Consider the following 19,943-nt stretch of genomic DNA (forward strand, 5'->3'; position numbering starts at 1 on the left):
GTGATTTTTTTATCATGCCAGAGTTTAAAAGTTAGCACGAAAGGGGAAGTGCGGTTGGGAAATGCGCGCAGATAAAAATAATACTACACTGCACCTTTCCTCCTGCCCTAAACTAGAAACTTCAATAACTTCAAAAATACTTATCCAAAACTGGTTATCAACCAATCAAACTTTTTAGTAGAATATTCGTAATTCAAAAGTTTAAAAAATATTTACCTTATCATTTAGGTTTCAAAAGTTGCTTTCAAAAAATCTAGTTCCGGAGGGGGTTAGGAACACAATAATTTGGGTAAAATTGAGATCACATTATATAACAACAGTATGAAAACAAATAATTCAATAATTATATAAACTCAGTGAGATATTGACTGGCTCATGATAAAAAAATCACCCTGTATAGTAAAGTTCATACTCTATTCAAAAATATAATTGGTGAGGAACAGCATGGTTTTATGTTGAATAAATCGACCACCACAAATTTACTTGTCTTCCAACATTATATTTTAGATGCTTTTAGCTCAGGTTATCAAGTAGACGTCATTTTTACAGATTTTTCTAAGGCGTTTGATAGAATCATCACAGTATTCTCTATTCTAAGAAATCATTTTTAGGTATACGTGGCCCCTTTTATTCCTGGCTAGTTTCTTTCTTATCTGATAAGCTTAAAAATTATGAATCCTTTTTGTATAAAGTTAACTCTGGAGTTCCCCAAGGTTCCCATTGTGGTCCATTATTATTTAATTTGTTTATTAATGATATAAAATTTGTTAACTCTAATATGTTACTCTTTGCGGATGACATGAAAATATTTCGGTTCATCAAATCGCCTGCTGATGGTGTCCTATTTCAGAATGACCTTATGATTCTTAGTAATTGATGTAGTACTAATAACCTATTTTTAAATGTAGGTAAGTGTAAAATTATGACTTTTTCTAAGTCACGTAACCCTATTATACTTAATTACTTTTTAAATGATATAGCGTTGGAACGGGTATACCAATAAGGATCTAGGGATTCATCTAGATTCCTCTCTTTCGTTTAACGATCATTATATTTACATTCAAAACAAAGCGTCATCTTTGCTATGCTTTATCAATCGTAGCTGTAAGGATTTTAATAATCCATATACATTAAAAGTTCTTTACTGTTCACTTGTTAGATCGATATTTGATTATTGCTCTGTTGTGTGGTCACCTCGTACAATTGGTGCAATAACATCCGTTGAAGCTGTTCAAAATCGCCTCCTGCGTTTAGTTCAATTTAAATGTAGTTTTGTGCGTGATCCTCATTCTTCCTATCAGCCGATCCTGCCGTTGCTTAATCTTGAAACTTTAGCTAAGAAACGTGAAAAACTTGATCTGTGTTTTATTTTTAAATTAAAAAAATGGACACATTAACTGCCCCGTATTACTTTCTAGGTCAAATTTTCATGGTCCTTGTCAACCTAACCTAACCTAATCTGGACTTTGATTTTTCTTGTGTGTACCATCTGTATCCTGGACGCCTGCATTTTGTGCAGTGCATCGAACGCATAAATGCAAAAAACGCCTCGATATCGTTGATGGGGTAAGACCATCTTATTAAGACCGAATTCGGGCTATCTCTTTACGCCGATAAAAGTGCTCCAACAAAGGTATTCATGACAAACATAATCGGAATTGTTAAATCTTTTGCAACAATACGCGACACTCCAATCCTTGAACGCATTTGAATATTTTCGCACATGATTTATGCCGTAAGTTAAGAGGTATTTATTTTTAAATAAATAAATAAGGGAATTTTTTTGTTAATATTTTAGTTTAAAAAAATGCACTGACTGTTCACTGAACTGGCTAACACTAAATATTATTTGCCGTGTCTAAATAAATATTGGGGTATGTAGGTTTAAAATTGTTGTGTAGGTTCCGGGGGAAGGTTTTTTTCTTTATCGATAGTAAATTTACCGTGTAAAGGCTCGGGTTATACATGTTGGCGAAGAATTTGTTTTGTCCCGCAAAAAAAACCTCCAATCCCATGTGTCAATGTGTGCGGTCAATTCTAATACCGATTTTTTCGACATCAGCTAGGTAACCAGTCTTTGTACGCCATTACAATTGTGTTGAAAACGTTAAAATTATTGTACACATTTTAACATGCCGACGCCAACCGTCCTAACCGTGAACGTTATACATATATATATATTAGTTTAGGTATCATATATATATATACATATATAATGTTTGCCAAACGTGTATACAAATTTTTTAAGAAAATGTTCGTTTATGCCCATTTAATAAAGACCTAAAAATAAATATTGGGTTGAATCTTTCGATTCGATTGTGTTCTGTTTGGTTGCACGTAACCAGGCCAGGAGAACGTTATAAACGATAGTTTGGCCACCGAGTTGGTAGATCTTTCGCCGTTCGTCTTGCGGAGATGAACGTTGCCCAAGGGGTACCACAAGGGGGCGATCTATCACTACCCCCTAATAAGTATTTGAAAATATGAGTTAATAATATAATGATACATATTAATAATTCAATCCATAAATATTAATAGTTTTCTTTGTACTGGATATGCATGATACAAATGATAAATATTCAAATTTTTGATAATATACATTTTTATTTTGTATCTAGAGCAATTTTAACGATTAAAACGATTTTTTTTCAACGTGTACAGAATTCTTTAACCAGAGGCCCAAATTTGAGTTTCCAATTGATAATGTGTTAGATTTTATTTTATAGGTACATTGAACTTTCGTTACATGAAATTCGCAAGCATATTATTTACCTTAAAATCGTATCGATACGGAATAATATATGAGTCATAATAATATTACACATACAAATTTACAATAACAGTATATGTACTCAAATTTTTTGTACTATTCAGTACGTTAGACATAAAAGTGGATATACTGTGTGAAAAAAACACAGTAAATTGTAATTTTTTTTAGTTTCGTAGCAATGCGAATAACAAAACATGAGTAATAGCCTACACAGTACACTTCTCTAAATCAATACACATCCACATAAACAATTTTACAAATTTGGAATCTAGCACGCAATAATGCGTTCAAAAAAATATTTTAAATCGACATTCTTTTTTATTTAAAATATTATGTAGCATTAAGTTTCGTACCCTGCCAACACCATTGTAGTTGACCAGCCTGGATATTTTTTCCACAACTGGCTATATATATATATATTTATAATATATTCTAGTCTGTTTTATTTAGTCACTTGACATTAGAACTCCATTTAAGTTATGTTACCTTTAACATAAAATCTCTATATAATAACCATAAGATGAATTATCTAATAGAAATATAAACGATGAACCTGTCGCCCAAATGTGCGCACAGTCATTTAATAAAGATAGAACAATAAGGAAATGGCTTAGAAGCAAAAATAAATAGTTGGAATAGATTAGATAAAAATACAATTTTACTTATTCGGTAATTATGTATTATATTGGTAGACATGACATAAAACAGAAATAGACATATAATATTATGAACTAAAAAAATTATGTATTATATGGAATCTACATCAACCAAAACAGCACAAACACCTGGCTCGACTAAACTATCTGATGATTATTCTCTCAAAGATGTTATGAGCTCTCTTAAAGTTTACATACTGAACTTCAATCCATTACAACAAAACTTCTTACACAAGAATAAACATTCATCAGGATCTTGGAAAAACTGACTATCTTACTTTTGACATCCTAGCACTAAAAAACGAAAATACTGAACTCCGTAAAGAAATCGAATATATCCGTTCAAACATTACACCGCAAACTTTTAATCCATATCAGACCCCTGCCCATAGACCTCGTTCGTGACATTAAAAAACGAAAATTCAAATATCGTAATTAATGACCCTGAGTCATCAATCACGATTAAAGATGACCTTGTCGATAAATTACTTAATGTCTTAAATATACGACTACCTATAATTTCGGTAAGTCGACTATGAAAACAAAATAATAAACCAAGGCCTATTCGAGTCGAGTTGGTCATCGAGTGAATCATCTGATGCAGTCTTTTCAATGCTCAAAACCAAAAACTACTTTACGAGTCGAAATATTTGGATAACCAAAGACCTTACGGCTTATCAGAGAGGAATCTTATCAGCCTCGAAAAAAATAACTGAATTCAACTTTTCCCGTGGAAATTATCATGCCACGAACCATCATCTATGTTTTTTAAATTGAAACACTATTCTTTCCTACCCTTACCCTACCCTACCCTACCACTGCAGTTGTAACCTTTTATAAATTAATCAATGTTGCTATTAACGAAGTTAGTCCCAAAATTTAATAATATCAAATCCACTTTCCCTATGTGGTACAGTAATAAATTAAAAAATATAATTTGTGAGAAAAAAAATACCATAAATTATTTAAACAATCAATGATCCTAAATTTTATTATAAATTCTCAGGATTACGTGCCCTCTTTAAATTAGAATCAAAATCAAATAACGTATCTTACATGAATAAAATACAGACAAATCTCACTCATAATTCAAAATTATTTTGGAAATATATTAAAAGCCTTAAGACAGATAATGATATCCCTGCTGTAATGGAATTAAATAATATAACTAGCACTAATTATAACCTAGATGTAAAAACTTTCAATCACTCCATACCTAAAAATCGATCTTCCTTCTGTAAATCTTATATATATATATATATTATACAGAGTGTCATGTTAAGTTCTACCGAGCTTGAAATGAGACATTCAGGATGCTCTATGGGTACAATAAATGGTATTCATTTTTTTAATCTCGTTTTGTTAAAAAATTGTCTTACGAAAAAAATAATGTCAGATTTGAAATCGGGAGAAAAAATCTTGTTAAATTGATATGTAACACGATTTTTTGGTATCTGGCCACTGAGTGGCCGGCCTGTGACTAAAACCAACATATGGCATGCGACATATAATTTAATATAAAATAATTTTAACGACTCTGAATTGAGAATAAAATTCTGACTGATAATGATGTTTCCCTTACCATATTATGATGGTTTCGGTCACATGCCGGCCACTCAGTGGCCACTTGGTGGACGCAAATGTGGCCAGATACCAAAAAATCATGCCACATATCAATTCAACAAGATTTTTTCTCCCTATTTCAAATCTGACATTTTTTTTTCGTAAGACAATTTTTTATTAAGATACGAGTTCTATTTTAAATAATTTTAAAATTAAAAAAACATGAATACCATTGTACCCATAGAGCATCCTGAATGTCTCATTTGAAGCTCGGTCGAACTTTACATGACACCCTGTATATATATGTATATATATTTATATCAGATATATAAGATTTACAGAAGTAAGATCGATTGTATTAGGTATGGAGTGATTGAAATTGTTTACATCTAGTTTATATATACATCTAGTTATACATATATATATAGGACTTGACGGATTAACTTCTCACCCCATTCCTGGCCCTGATGGGATTCCAGAAATCGTGCTAGTGTGCATTATCTCTTCCAATTCAAATTCTATTTAACTGGTCACTAAAAAGTGGAAACTACCCGTCCCTTTGGAAACTTAGTTATGTATTTCCAATTTACAAAGCTGACTCCAAGTCTTCCGTAACTAATTTAGAGTACCTCAAGGAGGTCATCTATCCCCTGCATTGTTCTTACTATTCCTGATTAATATTGATAATTGCTTTACTCACTGTAAATTTAAACTTTTTGCAGATGAATCGAACACATTTTTTAAATGGTCTTAGTCTAAATGTTTCAAAGTGCTTTAAAATCTCTTTTTTACGTCATAAAAATAAAATCACATTTGATTACTACATAGGAAATAACCACCTGCCCGAACTTGATACCATACGAGACCATGGGGTAACTTTTCAGTCTAATCTTCTTTTCACATCTTATATAGAACAAATAATTGTAAAGGCAATAAAAACATTGGGGTTTCTATTTTTATCCACCAAATCTTTTCAAAGTGAAAAATGTCTAACAGTTCTTTATTGTTCTCTAGTCCGTTCAGTACTAGAATATGGATCCATATTATGAAATCTCTATACTATCAGTAATATTGAGAGACTAAAAAAAATACAAAGAAGATTCATTCGCTACATCGGATACAAAAGAAACATAACTAATACCCTCGGTAATCCTTCTATAGAGAGTATCTAGATTAATCATAAACTTGATTCTCTTTTAACCCGTCGCAAAATTGCTGTTATCTATTTTTTTACACATATTATTAAACGGAATAGTTTCCTGTCCCTCACTGTTAGAACAGATTTCCTTCCACGTACCTCAGTATTATTCCAGATCTTGTCCAACATTTCATATAAAAACCCACCGCACAAATTACGGTCAACATAACCCTTTTAATCGGATCTGTGCCAAAGGCAACTTATCTAACTTTAATTTTTTCTCTAATAGTTCACCAGACCTGAAGCATTATTATTCCAATTTTTGATTGTAAATAAAAATTTTATTTTCACTTTGTTATATTGTACATTAATTATATTTTTATATTTCACACATGTGATCTGATCATACTTATGTAATTTACAAATTGTATTTTTGAAAATTCTGTAATAATTAATGATAACTGTCGAGTATATGTACTCTCAACATTTACTATTATAGTCCGTTATTTTAATATGTTGTGTGTGTGTGTGTGTGTTTAAACTGGAAAACCATCATATTTTTAACTATCCAAACTACTTATAAGAAAAATATCGCCCTAAAGAGTTTAAGTCAATTGGTGTTGGTGTTTGATTAATGTTATTTTTTGTTTTTTGTATCTGGAACAATTTTAACAAGTAGGACGGGGTTTTTCAAACGTGTGCAGATCTTTTTAAGCAGAGGCTTAACCCAAGTTTGGGTTTCCAAATGATAATATATTATGTTTTATTTTTTACTCTGAATTTCCGTTGAATAAAATGCGCTACTATATAATAATGATGTACATAGTGTGTAAATAACTCAAAGTTGGCGATATTTTACTTAGCGTTTTCTTTACTTTAAATTCGTACCGATAACAGCTATATGAGTGATAAACACATGACAATACTTTACAATAATCTATATACCCAGGGTTTTGTTACCTGCGTTGGTATATTAAATTCCTTGAAGTATTTTTTTGCAAAAATTATTTTTCATACATTTTAGCGTCTTATTTTTCTTAGTTTCGTATCGATGCCAATGACATATGAGTCCATACACAATACATTTCTCAAAATTAATACACGTATTTTTAAAATATTTTGAAAACATCACAGTTGGTCGTTGTATTTACCTTAATACCTGTGATAGTAATACTCAAATACTTTTTCACAATTCGGCCAAATCTGAATTTGATTTTTTGAAAATCGATTTTGTTTAGTTCTTCATACAACGTCTAATTGCCAAGAGTGAAAATTAATAATTTTGTCCCTTGACTAAATATCAGTTTATAGTAGACAGACAGAATGCATTTCAAAATCTCAATTTTGCTTCTAACTTGTTTAATATCTGCCGAATCCACTCCAACCGTTGGAGCGGTATCAGCTCCAAGTCAGGAATATGTAAATAAAGTAAGTCTGATAATTTGTTTTCACTGTTATTCGGAAACTATTAGACTTTTTGTTCGCAAGATAATTTATAACAAGTCATCTTTTCCTGTAAAAATAGTTTTATTCAAGCTCAAAGAACAACAATACAATTTTTTGTAATAACTACTAACTATTAATGATCAAAACAAGATTTTCATACTACATAAAAAATATATTTTAATACTAAATATCATTATTTAATGATATCTGTAAACCCGTAATAATTAAAAGAGTGTTTTTTTATTCTATGATCAATGATTGTTAATTTTATATTGTTCTCTAGTCTGTACAAAATTAAATTTTTGTATGAAATGAAATGTAAAAATAATTAGTGAAACAAACTTTTAGCTTTTAAAAGCAGCCTACTATGCCTGTAGACTGGATCGCCACGTTCCTAATGAAAGAGATCTTAACGTGACTGAAATGGCAAATTTTTTGGAAATCGACGTACCGGAACTTAGAAGGATAGCGGATTCAATTGGAATAAACAACCTAAGTAACTACTAAAATATTTTTCAATTATCATTTAATAATAAGTTTTAGTGTTTTTGCAAAGCTATGACTTAGACCTGCCCATATCATAAAAGGAACTCAACGCGAGCATCCATTTTTATTTTAGTAGTGTTTGGGCAGGATGATAGAAAATGTATGTTACAATTCATTTTTAGTAAAATAATAATTTTGGATATTTTTTTGACATCTGAAATCTATCAGATAACATTTCAGATAATGTTTTATATTGTAAGTTTTTTTGTAATTTTAATGTGGTTCAATATTAGTGTGTGACACATACATTTCATAATAATTAACTTAACGAATTTGGACTTTGTTGAATAGGGCTCATTTATAAGTCTATATTTAAATTTAAATGTAATAAAATTTATAAAATTAAGTAAAAGAAAAATAACTAGTTAACGCAAGAATGAAGCAACATAACTATACCAAAAAAAATTAGATGTTTTAAACAATACCTTTTAGGAATTTTATACAACTAGGTTTTTTTGTATATTATCTTAGTCCAATACATATTTAAAAATATATTAACGACTGTTTATTTGATGTTGTTATTCTAAAAAATAAGGTGTACACTGAATTTTTATTTCGGTTTTCAGACAATATAAACATGGAGAGGTTCATATCGCTTGCAAAAGAGATGTCCTATATTAGAAATGTTCTTATAAGGGAACCCAAAGGAGTGATTGAAGGTGATATATCCAATATACCTATAGTAGATGATGTTGAAGTAAGTTTTTAAAATGTATTTTGACAATTATTCTGACACTATTAGCTTCGGTCTTACATAATAAAAATATTTTAACAACACTATCATTAGGTAATGATATCTGTAAATCTGTAATAAAAAAATTGTTTCTATTTAGTTTTATTATTAATGATTGTTCGTTAAATGCTGTTTTCTAATCTGTACAAAATTAAATGTTGGGTTTTTTTTCAATCCGTAGATTGATCCATTAATGAAATTTTCCTCCACTCTTCTCTATTCATAGCAACTTTCTTCAATTCTTATAGGATCCTTTACCTAAATCTAATAAAGACACATAGACTGGCTTGGTCTTCGTCTTCCTAGTTTCCCTTCGATTTTTCCTTAATCCTGTAGCCTCTTTTATAAATTTTGTTCGCTATCTGCTATCATTGCAATGTCGTGTGCAAAATGTAGCATCTGCACTAATATTCTGTTCACTTTTATCCCTCCTATACTTTCATCTCTTAGCTCTTTTAATGCTTCTTCAATGTATAAAATAAACAATGTGGGCGATAAATTGTACCCTCGTCTGACGCCTTTTGGTATTTCGGCCTCTTTTTCTCCATTAGCTGCAGCTCTTTCATTAACATATAGCTTATGTATTATTCGTCTATCTTTGAAATCCAAACCAACTTTCTCCACTATATGAAAGAGTAAGCTCCCATCTCACGTTGTCAAAAGCCTTTTCTAAAGCCCCATAGGCTATATCTATAGATTTACTAATTTTGAAAATTTTTTCTATTATAAGTCTAAGACAAAGGATTGCTTCCCTAGTTCTTCTATTCCTCCTAAACCCAAATTGGTCTTTTGGTAAGTTTTTCTGCATTTTATTTTCTACCCTTTTATGAACTATTTTTGTTAGAACTCGATTTCTTCTGCCGCGATACTAATTCCTATGGAATCCTGATTCCCATTTTCCACTTCCATTTTTCAAACGATCGGTATGAAATAAATTAAAATTTTTTGTAAAACCAACTTTTAGGTTTTACAAGCGGCTTACACCATCGCGAGAATTCAACATCAAGTTCGTGACGGAGTAGGTCTTAATGGGGCTCAAATGGCAGACAGTACGGGACTTAAAGTAACCGAACTAACAGAAATAGCAAATTCAGTTGGAATAAATAACCTAGGTAACCATTAAATATTTTTCACTAATCATTTAGTATAAAATAGTATGGTAAATTTTTAATGAAATATTAATTTCGGCTAATTATTTTTTAAACACCCGTATTAATATAGAGGTTAAAATTAAAACAATAAAAAAAAATGAAAATTAATTAATAATAATTGGTTATATGTATACTTTAGGTATCAATCTTCAACGTCAAAGTTAAAATAATTGTTTTATATCTTTTTTAAGACATGAATTCCTAATTGTTAATGACTTTTAAAAAAATTTTGCAAACAAATAATTAAACTATAAATATATCTTATATTTACACTTTAATATATTCTGTAAACATAATTTGTTAAATATGTTGTATAAATTGCTTATATAATAAAATATATGAACTTAAGTAAAAAAAAAATCATCTAATTAGCACAAGAATGAAGCAACCTATTATAATAACTTATTCTAAAAGAAATGAGATGTTTAAATAACACTTTTTTATAATAAGGTTTTGACTGTATAATTTTGTCCATTTCTAATCAAATATTATTGACGATTGTTTACTTGTTAATATGGCTATTCTAAAAAATTAGTTATACACTGAAATTTGAAATTACATTTTAATTTTTTTTTTTTTGCTTTTTTTTAGACAATATAGATATGTTGAGATATGTATTGATCGCGATGGCGATTTCCTTTATTCATGGCGTTCCTGTCCAATAAGCCGCAAACCTCATAAATATTATCGGTTTGTTACGATTTAAACCCTGAACCGAATTGTAATCCATTATAACTCATAAGTATACAACTAAAATATGAAAAGTGTACCTTCATTGTTTTTTTTTTTTTTTTGAGAATGACCTGATTAATTGAATTGTTTAATTTTTTCAATTTTCTTATTAGACATATTCCAATGACATTTTATCTTCGATGCAGAGCGGCGAAGGAATTGGTTTTACTCTGATGTGTGTTTTTTTTATCTGTATACACTGTAACTTTATAATACTGAACCAATTCCTTCGAGTAGCAACTCTCTACTTTGGGAGGATAAAAGTTGGTTAGGTTAGGTTAGAACCCAACGGTCGGTATCATAATCTTGTGTTTATTACATGATATCACATGCGACTAAATCGTGTTACTGGTTACAGTAGATACATGATTTATTGGGGAAAAAACCGATCAGTGTACTTATTAAGACACTTAATCGTTCTGACAACTGTCGTTATTTGGTTATTTTATGTCCCGCGTTATATTACCGTACCGAAAGTCAACTATGAGTATATAAGGTCAAACTACCTGCAAATTATGAAGAGGACTGTTGCTATTTGGTTTTTATGCAGTCTACCGCCCCAGAATGTATTTCGTATTACAAAATTTTTTTAAAGGAACACTTATGTTTTGCATATAGTTATACTGTTATTCATTTAAAGAGATTCACGATTGATTGTTTAAATTTTTTAATATTAGATAATCTGCTTCGTGCTCATTTTAATTTTCCAATTTATTTAAATGGAAAATCGCCCGTTCACTGCCCCTTTTACAATTTAAGGATCCATGAAAAGGTATTTTTAGTTGCATTTTGTTTTGTAAATTGTCAATCTAGTAAAATAGAAGTATAATAGAGGTCAAAACAAAATAAAGTCCAAACCAAGCACAGTATAAACCAGCAAAGTTAGAAAGTATTAAGTTGAGGTGCTGTATTTACGAATTAGCATCAAATCGTTTATTTGTAAGTGATTTTGTACCCTGCTGTACAATATTTGATTGCTTTTACTTTATGGACATTGTTGTTATTTATTTTAAAAAAAGTTAAATTTCGAAATTTGTGTACCTCTAAGAATTTAACTGAAAGGGTTAAGTTATCATTATGAACTCTCAAACATACCTACGTTTTGATTTATTATAATAGTGAAGTTTTATAATGATTTATATAAACATGATTCGTATCTAAACTAACAAAACCTCGGCCAATTTTTCTCATTTTCAAGATGTTACTTGAAATTTAACATAGCACTTTTATTTAGTATTTCTTGTTTTCAAAGCTATAAGACGCCTTTAAAATGATCTCAATTTATCGTCGTTTCCTAACTACCTAAACTACTCATAAGAAAAATATCTACCAAAACAGTTTTAGCCAAATGGTGTTAAGAGGACGCCACACCAAAAGTGGAACGCGTGCAACGACCGATAGAACGCGCTGTTAGGTGTTTTAGCGAGGCGCAGGCACGCGTTTTTAGCCCCGCCTACCACGTTACTGTTGACGTAACCGGTCTGACAATTTCTCGTACGGGACCGTGTTTTATTAATGAATGAACGTCGTTGGTAGACGATTCGTATACTTTGAAATTAAATACGCTGTATACAGCCGACATATTTATAGTATCTGCGCGCACCCACGAATTAGTTATTGATTAAAAACTACTGTTTGCCTAATTATATAGATATATTTATAAAATATAAACTCTATGGTCTATCATAGCTTGAATTATGTTTTTATCATTTTTACTTTACAAACTATAAATAAAACAATTCAAATAATTTTGTTACTGATATTTTTAATACCGACAAAATCATGAACTAAAACCCAATTACATATATTTACACAAGAAAAGTAATATGATATTTTTAATATTTCAATTATTATTAAATTATATTGGTAATTATTATAAAATTTACAATTATAAAAATTATTGTAGAATTATAATTAAAAGTTTTGTAATTGTATTACAAGTAAGAATAAAATAATAAATTGTTAAAAAATTCACTATAAAACACAGAACACAATAGGACAAATAGAATAGCGGCTTTTATGTGCAACAAAAATATAGTATTTCATTAGTATAGGCATATTTCTTAATTCTTCAATATTTACAAAATAATACGTTCAGTTAAAATTAGATTATCAGTATTCAGTTCTATTGTTATCCCACGAATTACGGTGGTAATTAGCTGCCGTCGGCACTTGGCATAAGACTTTTAAAGCATAAGAACGACATGTGATAATTTCCAAAATTATGCACTATTATACGAATATATTATGATATGTATAAATAATTTTAAAAAGCCAATACAGTGGGGTAGGGGCATAGTGGGGATGGATCATATTGCGGCGGAGAGGTCACAGGTCTATATGACTCATTACAACTGAAATTGATAAAATTATTTTTTAATTAACGTTTTGATCTATAGTGGTAGAAATACAAATATTTAAAAAAGCATTGTACCCTATTGGCATTAACTTGCTTAAAAAAGTAGTTTTGTTGTTAGGGTTAATACGAATAGGGTTTATCGTGTGTCTATAACAATTGAATGACATAGTTACCCGTATATCGGAGTTGGCAATAGAATGAAAATATTTTTAAATACCCGTTGACTGGTGATTAACTCACACATAGGAGAAAGGATTTATATTATTTTTTTATTTGTCAACGTTTAGCGGTAGTACTATATCTAAAGAATATTCCATACACATTTGGAACTTAATAGAATATTTTTAAAAAAGTTGTGGTGTGCCGTAATTTTTCTCATTTTTGACCAGGAGAGGGGAGGGCACACACGTATTTCAATGTCCCGGTTTTTTGGCGATGCATTTAAATAATTTTATTGTTTTTATTTTAGTTATTATTTATTTTTCACACAGTATCCTAATACTCCCTCTCCCCCTAGAGTCACAGTGTCACCCTTTGGTCTGGGGTGGGGAGGAGGGCGCACATTGTATTACAATGTTTCGTTTTTTCGGCGAGGCATTTGAGCATTTTTAAAATTTTTTTTCACAGAGTGTGCAATCAACTCTTCCCCCTCCCTTACCCCAAATATTTTTTTAAATCACAATTCTTATAAATCATAATTTAACACACTTTCTACCTTTTTCAAACAAGCAAAGCCTGGTTATTCAGTTAGTTCTCTAAAAAATAATGAACACAAAAAAGCAAATATTAAATGACGGTATCGCTGAGCAACTATTATTTGTCCGTGTTATTGAAAATCAATTGTTAAAAAATGGATTATCTGTTTATTCTTCAGGTAATAATTGCGGTGTCACCGCTACCGATAACCCTCAACCCTGCCGTTTTTCGGCTGTCGGTCGACGGATGGACGGCGGCTGACCGTTACCCCCGCACTCCGCACGGTCCATTATAAATAATACTTGAACGCCCCGTTAGAAGCAGCACATGACGACGTACAAATTTACAAATCTAGCGTAAAAACTTGTCTACGCAGAACAGGTTTTACTCGGTCTACGATGGTTTTAGAGCAAAAACACCAAGTATAAAATCGAAAGATAATGACATTTTAGAGGGATAAGCATATCCTTTTTTTGATATACTTAGTACATAGATCAATATTTAATGTTAAAAAAAGTGTAAATTTTACTTTTTTAAAACATTAATAACTTTTTTGTTTGGACATTTTTTAAAAAACGGATATGCTATTCTTTCAGAAATGTCATTATCTTTCTTTTTTATACTTGGTGTTTTTGCTCTAAAACCATCATGGGCCGAGTAAAACCCATTCTGCGTAGACAGGTTTTAGCGCTAAAAAATTGGGTGTGTGGCGTCCTCTTAATGTTTGATTAATAATATTATTTTTTGTTTTTTGTATCTGGAACAATTTTTACTAGTAGGACGGGTTTTTTCAAAGGTGTACAGATATTTTTTAGCAGAGGCCCAAGTTTGGGTTTCCAATGGATAATGTATAAGGTTTTATTTTTTAATCTCTGTATAAACTGCACAAGTGTATTATATTAAACGATATAGTGTCCAAAAAACACATTTTTGCCTCGTATTTACCATTATGACGCAAAAGACTACCGTGTTATTTGTATAATAACAAAACATGTTTCTAAAAAATATGTGAACCAGATAAAATATTTCGTTAGCAATAAACTATTTCGGTTAGCATTGGAAATAATATATGCCCAAAGTACGGTTATTCTACATATTTTACAAACAGAGGTTATTAATCTTAAAAAAGAGATTTCATTAGAAGTTTTAAAAAACAATGATTAACTTTATAAAAATGATTCGTATCTAAACTAACAAAACCTCGGCCAACTTTTCTCAATTTCAATATGTTACTTGAAATTTAACATGGCACTTTTTTTTTTTAATTTTTCTTGTTTTCAAAGCTTTAAGACGCTCTTTAAAATTAGCTCAATTTATCGTCGTTTCTTAACTACCTAAACTACTTATAAGAAAAATATCACCCAAAACAGTTTTAACCATTTGATGTCAGTATTTGATTATCATCATTTTTTGAATATGAAACAATTTTAACAAGTAGGACGGGTTTTTCTAACGTGTACAAAACTTTTTAAGAAGAGGCCAAAGTTTGGGTTTTAAATTGATAATGAATAAAGTTTTATTTTTTACTCGCTGTATAAAATGCACTAGTGTTTAATGTAGTGTCCAAACAACACATAGTTGGTGATTTTTTTTTTTGCCTCTTATTTACCATTTGAACGCAAATAACTATGTTATTTGTAAAATAACAAAACACATTTTTAAAAAACCTGTGAACCAGATAAAATATTTCGTTGGCAATAAACTATATCGGTTAGCATTGCAAATAATATATGGCCCAATTTCGATTATTCTAGATATTTTTCGAACAGAAATTATTAGTTCTGTCGTTAAGTAGCACTCACAAGCATAAGTTTACTTTACAGTCGATAGCAATAATTATGTACTTCAAATTCTCAATTTTGCTACTAACTTGTTTAATATTTGCCGAATCCGCTCCAACTGATACAGGCGAAGATGGTGTAAGTCCCAGTTTTTTTTTTGTGCGATTACTTTTATTTAAGCTTAACATGCAAATTTTATGTCATAACTATTTACTATAAAAACGAGTTTTTGATAATATGTAATATAATTATTTTAATAGTTAAACAAAATTTTAGGTTTTGGAAACACTCTACTATGTTTGTAAAAAGGCATACGATGTTCCTAACGAAAGAGGTCTTAATGAGTATGAAATGACAATGTACACAGGATTTGATGATGTAATGGAACTTAGAGAGATAGCGAAGTCAATTAAAATAAAAAACCTAGGTAACCACTAAATATTTTTTCATTAGTCGTTTAATAATATTATTTAGGTTTTTTTTTTTGCAAAGCTATGACTTAGTCCTTCTCTTACTGACAAGGGAACTCAACGGAAGCTTCTATTTTTTGTTTCGGTACGGTTAAGGGGATTGCAAGCGGTCGATTTTTTTTAGGCAAAACACATCATTTTCATTCCATTGTACAGGCCAACCCAGTAATTCGATAATCAATCTAAAAACAGATTTGAATTCGCCATGAAGTTTATTTATGATCGGTCAGGGTACTTTTTTCAATTTTTAATTTTAACCCTTTCAAATTTGATTTAAATTTTTTAAATTTTATATAATGTTTAAACGTGTTTTATACATAGTAGGAATGAGATATCAAAAAGGTACTCTGACCGATCATAAGTAAACTTAATGACGAATTCAAATCTGTTTTCGAATTACTTATCGGATCACTGGTTCAGCCTGTGCGATGGAACAAAAAATGTATACTTTGTGTTCACATTTATTTGTTTTCCGCGCGCTAGCGCTTTGGCGACATGTGCACGCGCGTGCGAGCACTTTCCTTTTCCTCTTGCCACACCATCCCCAAACAGGTATAACGATAAACGAAAAAATTAGGCACCCGCTGTGAAAATTAACTATAATATTTTTATCTAATATATATATAAAATCGGATTGTTTAGATATATTCTAATTATGAATAGACCGTTGTAATCTACTAATATACCATAGAAATGATGGCTGTCCAAAAGGTTTACCATTTACCAATAAGGTCTGGCGTTCCTGATAAAACGGCAATATTATAATTATTATTATTATTATGAAAATTTAACTAGAAAGACAGCAATACTAACGTCTTTATTTATTATCAATATAATATTTATATTTTATTTATAGCACAACTTTAAGGGTATTGCATGCGGTTGGTTTTTAAGGAGTTTTGTATAGGCAATATTTAAGAAAAAAGTGGTTTCAATAAATTTCGATCATGTCAATTAATTTACCGGTTAATTTGTATAAGCTTCATGGTAGTATTTTTAATTAAAATTATTTTGTCTATGAGTAAAAACCATTTTAGTCAATATAACATACATTTTTTGTCCATCGCACAAGCTGAACCAGTGATGCGATAAGTAATCTGAAAATAGATTTGAATTCGCCATGAAGTTTACTTGAGATCGGTCGACGTACTTTTTTGATATCTTATTCCTACTATGTATAAAACACGTTTGAACATTATATAAAATGTCAAATTTTTAAATTAAATTTGGAAAGGGTTAAAAAAAAAATTGAAAAAAGTACCCTGACCGATCATAAATAAATTTCGTGGCGAATTCAAATCTGTTTTTAGATTGCTTATCGGGTCACTGCTTCGGTCTGTGCAATGGAATAAAAATGATGTGTTTTGACTGGAAAAACCGACCGCATCCAATCCCCTTAAACAATCCAAATATCCAGTAACCAATTAGTTGTTAATTGGGTATGTAGTCACATTACAGAAAAAGAGTACAGTTGTTACTGTTAAAACTATAGGTAAAAACGTATACTAAAAACAGCTGTCAATTAGAATAAATTTAAATAATAAAACTGTAAATTTAAAATTTGACCCTGAAATTTCAGGGGTAGGTATGGACTATGAATTGGTTCCAGATTTGATAGAGATTAGTAGTCCATTAAGAGTAGTAATTCAAATTATATGGTATAACATTTTTTTTTTTTTTGGATAATTATTGAAATAAAGATAGACCTATTTATTTATCATGAATCATGATAATACAGCATAATATAGTTATGCATTATAATAAGCAATAATTATACCAGAAAATCCTTATTATTTATGTCATCAAATATAACAAGCAATGACTAATGACCCAAACATTATACCAGTAGCAACCTTACTGCAATAATAATTGCAATCGAGTAAGCATAACGCACTAAGAAAATTGCCTATACAAAACTCCTTAAAAACCGCATGCAATCCCCTTAAGGCTGTATGATTAGCGTTGAAAATATTATTTTCCCAATATTTCGAATATTCTAGATATTTTTCGAGCACCGTAAGTCGAAATGTAAAATATACAATTATACAGAGCCTCAAGTCAGGAAAGTAAATTATGTAAAAAAAAACTATCTAAGTCGCACAAGAAAGATTATATTGATGTTTCCTTTAAGATTTTAAAGGAAATTAGATATTTAGACCACATTTTTTTTTAGGTATTTTTACAATAATTAGGTTTATTTGTATAATTTCATCCTATACCCTAATTAAAATGTATTGACGACTGTTTGTCTCGATGTCTTTATTTTCAAAAATTAGATTTACATAGAAATTTGAGATTATATGAATTTGCTTGCTTTTCAGACAATATAAGTTTGAAGACGTTTGTATTGCTTTCGAAAGAGATAACCAGAAGACTAGGTCTTTCCATATTGCAACCCAAAAACGAGCTAAACGCTAGCTCATCCAATAGGCCTATTTTTGATGATCTTGTAAGTCTTTAAAAAATATATGTTTGTAAATCTGTAGAAAATGAAATAGTTTCTATTTAATCCTATTATTAATGATTGTTCGTTTTGTATTGTTCTCTATTGTGTACAAAATTAAATGTATGGGACATTTTTTGTATGAAATAAAATGTAAAAATTAGTAAAACAAACTTTCAGGTTTATTTAAAATTATACTGTTCCGCCAAAAGACGATTCGATGCTTTTGATAGAGGCCTTACTGAGTACGAAATGCTGAGTTATGTGGAAATCGTTAATGTATCGGAACTAAGAGAGATGGCGAATACACTTTTAATAGAAAACTTGAGTAACCACCAAACAATTTTAACTTATCACTTAATAATACTTTTAAATGTTTTTTACTATTTTTTGCTGTTTTTCAGACGATATAAATTGGGAAAATTTTACATTGCTTATGAAAGAGATTTACAGAAGATATAATAATTCCACAATAGGTGCCAAAAGAGAGCTAGAAGCTGGCCCATCCAACAGGCCACCTGGAGAACAACCTGACTAATCCAGTAAACTGAAACTTCAATAAATATTACCGCTTTGTTACAATTTGAAACCTGGACCACATTGTACTAAAATATAATTCATAAATAATACAACTGAAATATTAAAAGAGTATCTTGAGTGGATTTTTTTTTTAAATTACCTTATAAATTGAATTGTTTTATTCTTTCCACTTTTTTAAATTAGATATTTCTCAATGATTATTTCTCAAATAGCTGATGTTCAAGCAAACCTCTATAATATAATATAATTTTTCTTTTCATTAAGCTTCTATTTTGTGTGGTTCTATCGTTTGCCCAACAATTATAAATACATTTTCTTACAGTAATTGAATTTAACAATATTTTTGGTCAATTTACCAAACTTCAGGATTTTTATGGTTTATTTTTCATGGGAAAGGAGGGGGGGGGGCAAACGTAACATTACGCAAACACACCACTTTTTCCTTGTTTTTATCTATAATGGCTTTGGCTAAACTATATGATAGATAGATATAGAGCGATCTGCGAGTATACTTTTATGTACTTGAGAATATTTGTAATAAAAAACCGATTGAGCCGTGGAAAGTACTTACAATAGTTATGTGTAAACATCTTATTTCGGGTTCTACATAAAATAAAATTTAAAAAAAAAGAGCTTTATTGAGAAACGATTAATATTTTTGATATAGTTAATATTACCGGTTTATGATAACTAAAATAAGATACATAAACATGAGACTGTAGGTTGTCTAATTTCCGATGGAATACTGCATCTATGACTGTGCCTGATTGTGTAGTACTCATTTGTCTAACTTAGTTTATCTGGAGGTGAAAGTATGTATTATAAGAGTCTCTCCTTCTGCACTGAAATTGACGTTAAAATCTCCACTGATTAACCAGGGTAGAATGTAATAGTTATTATTCATTATATCCTGATCCTT

The 19,943-nt window shown here is 30.1% G+C and overlaps 1 protein-coding gene across 1 annotated transcript; it reads left to right on the forward strand.

The window, feature by feature from the left end:
- Positions 1–15,581: 15,581 nt before the first annotated feature.
- LOC126835411 (uncharacterized) lies at positions 15,582–19,127 on the forward strand. The gene is made up of 5 exons (XM_050567987.1): positions 15,582–15,709; positions 15,848–15,998; positions 18,363–18,490; positions 18,665–18,812; positions 18,889–19,127. Exons 1-5 carry the CDS (start codon positions 15,629–15,631, stop codon positions 19,020–19,022), a joined length of 642 nt encoding a protein of 213 aa, XP_050423944.1. The 5' UTR covers positions 15,582–15,628; the 3' UTR covers positions 19,023–19,127.
- The last annotated feature ends 816 nt before the right edge of the window (positions 19,128–19,943 follow it).

Source organism: Adelges cooleyi, unplaced genomic scaffold (assembly GCF_023614345.1).
Source record: "Adelges cooleyi isolate 19-005CV unplaced genomic scaffold, UGA_ACOO_1.1 ACOO_flye_CR_arks_rails_tigmint_CR_PRNA_23, whole genome shotgun sequence".
Lineage (NCBI taxonomy): Eukaryota > Metazoa > Arthropoda > Insecta > Hemiptera > Adelgidae > Adelges > Adelges cooleyi.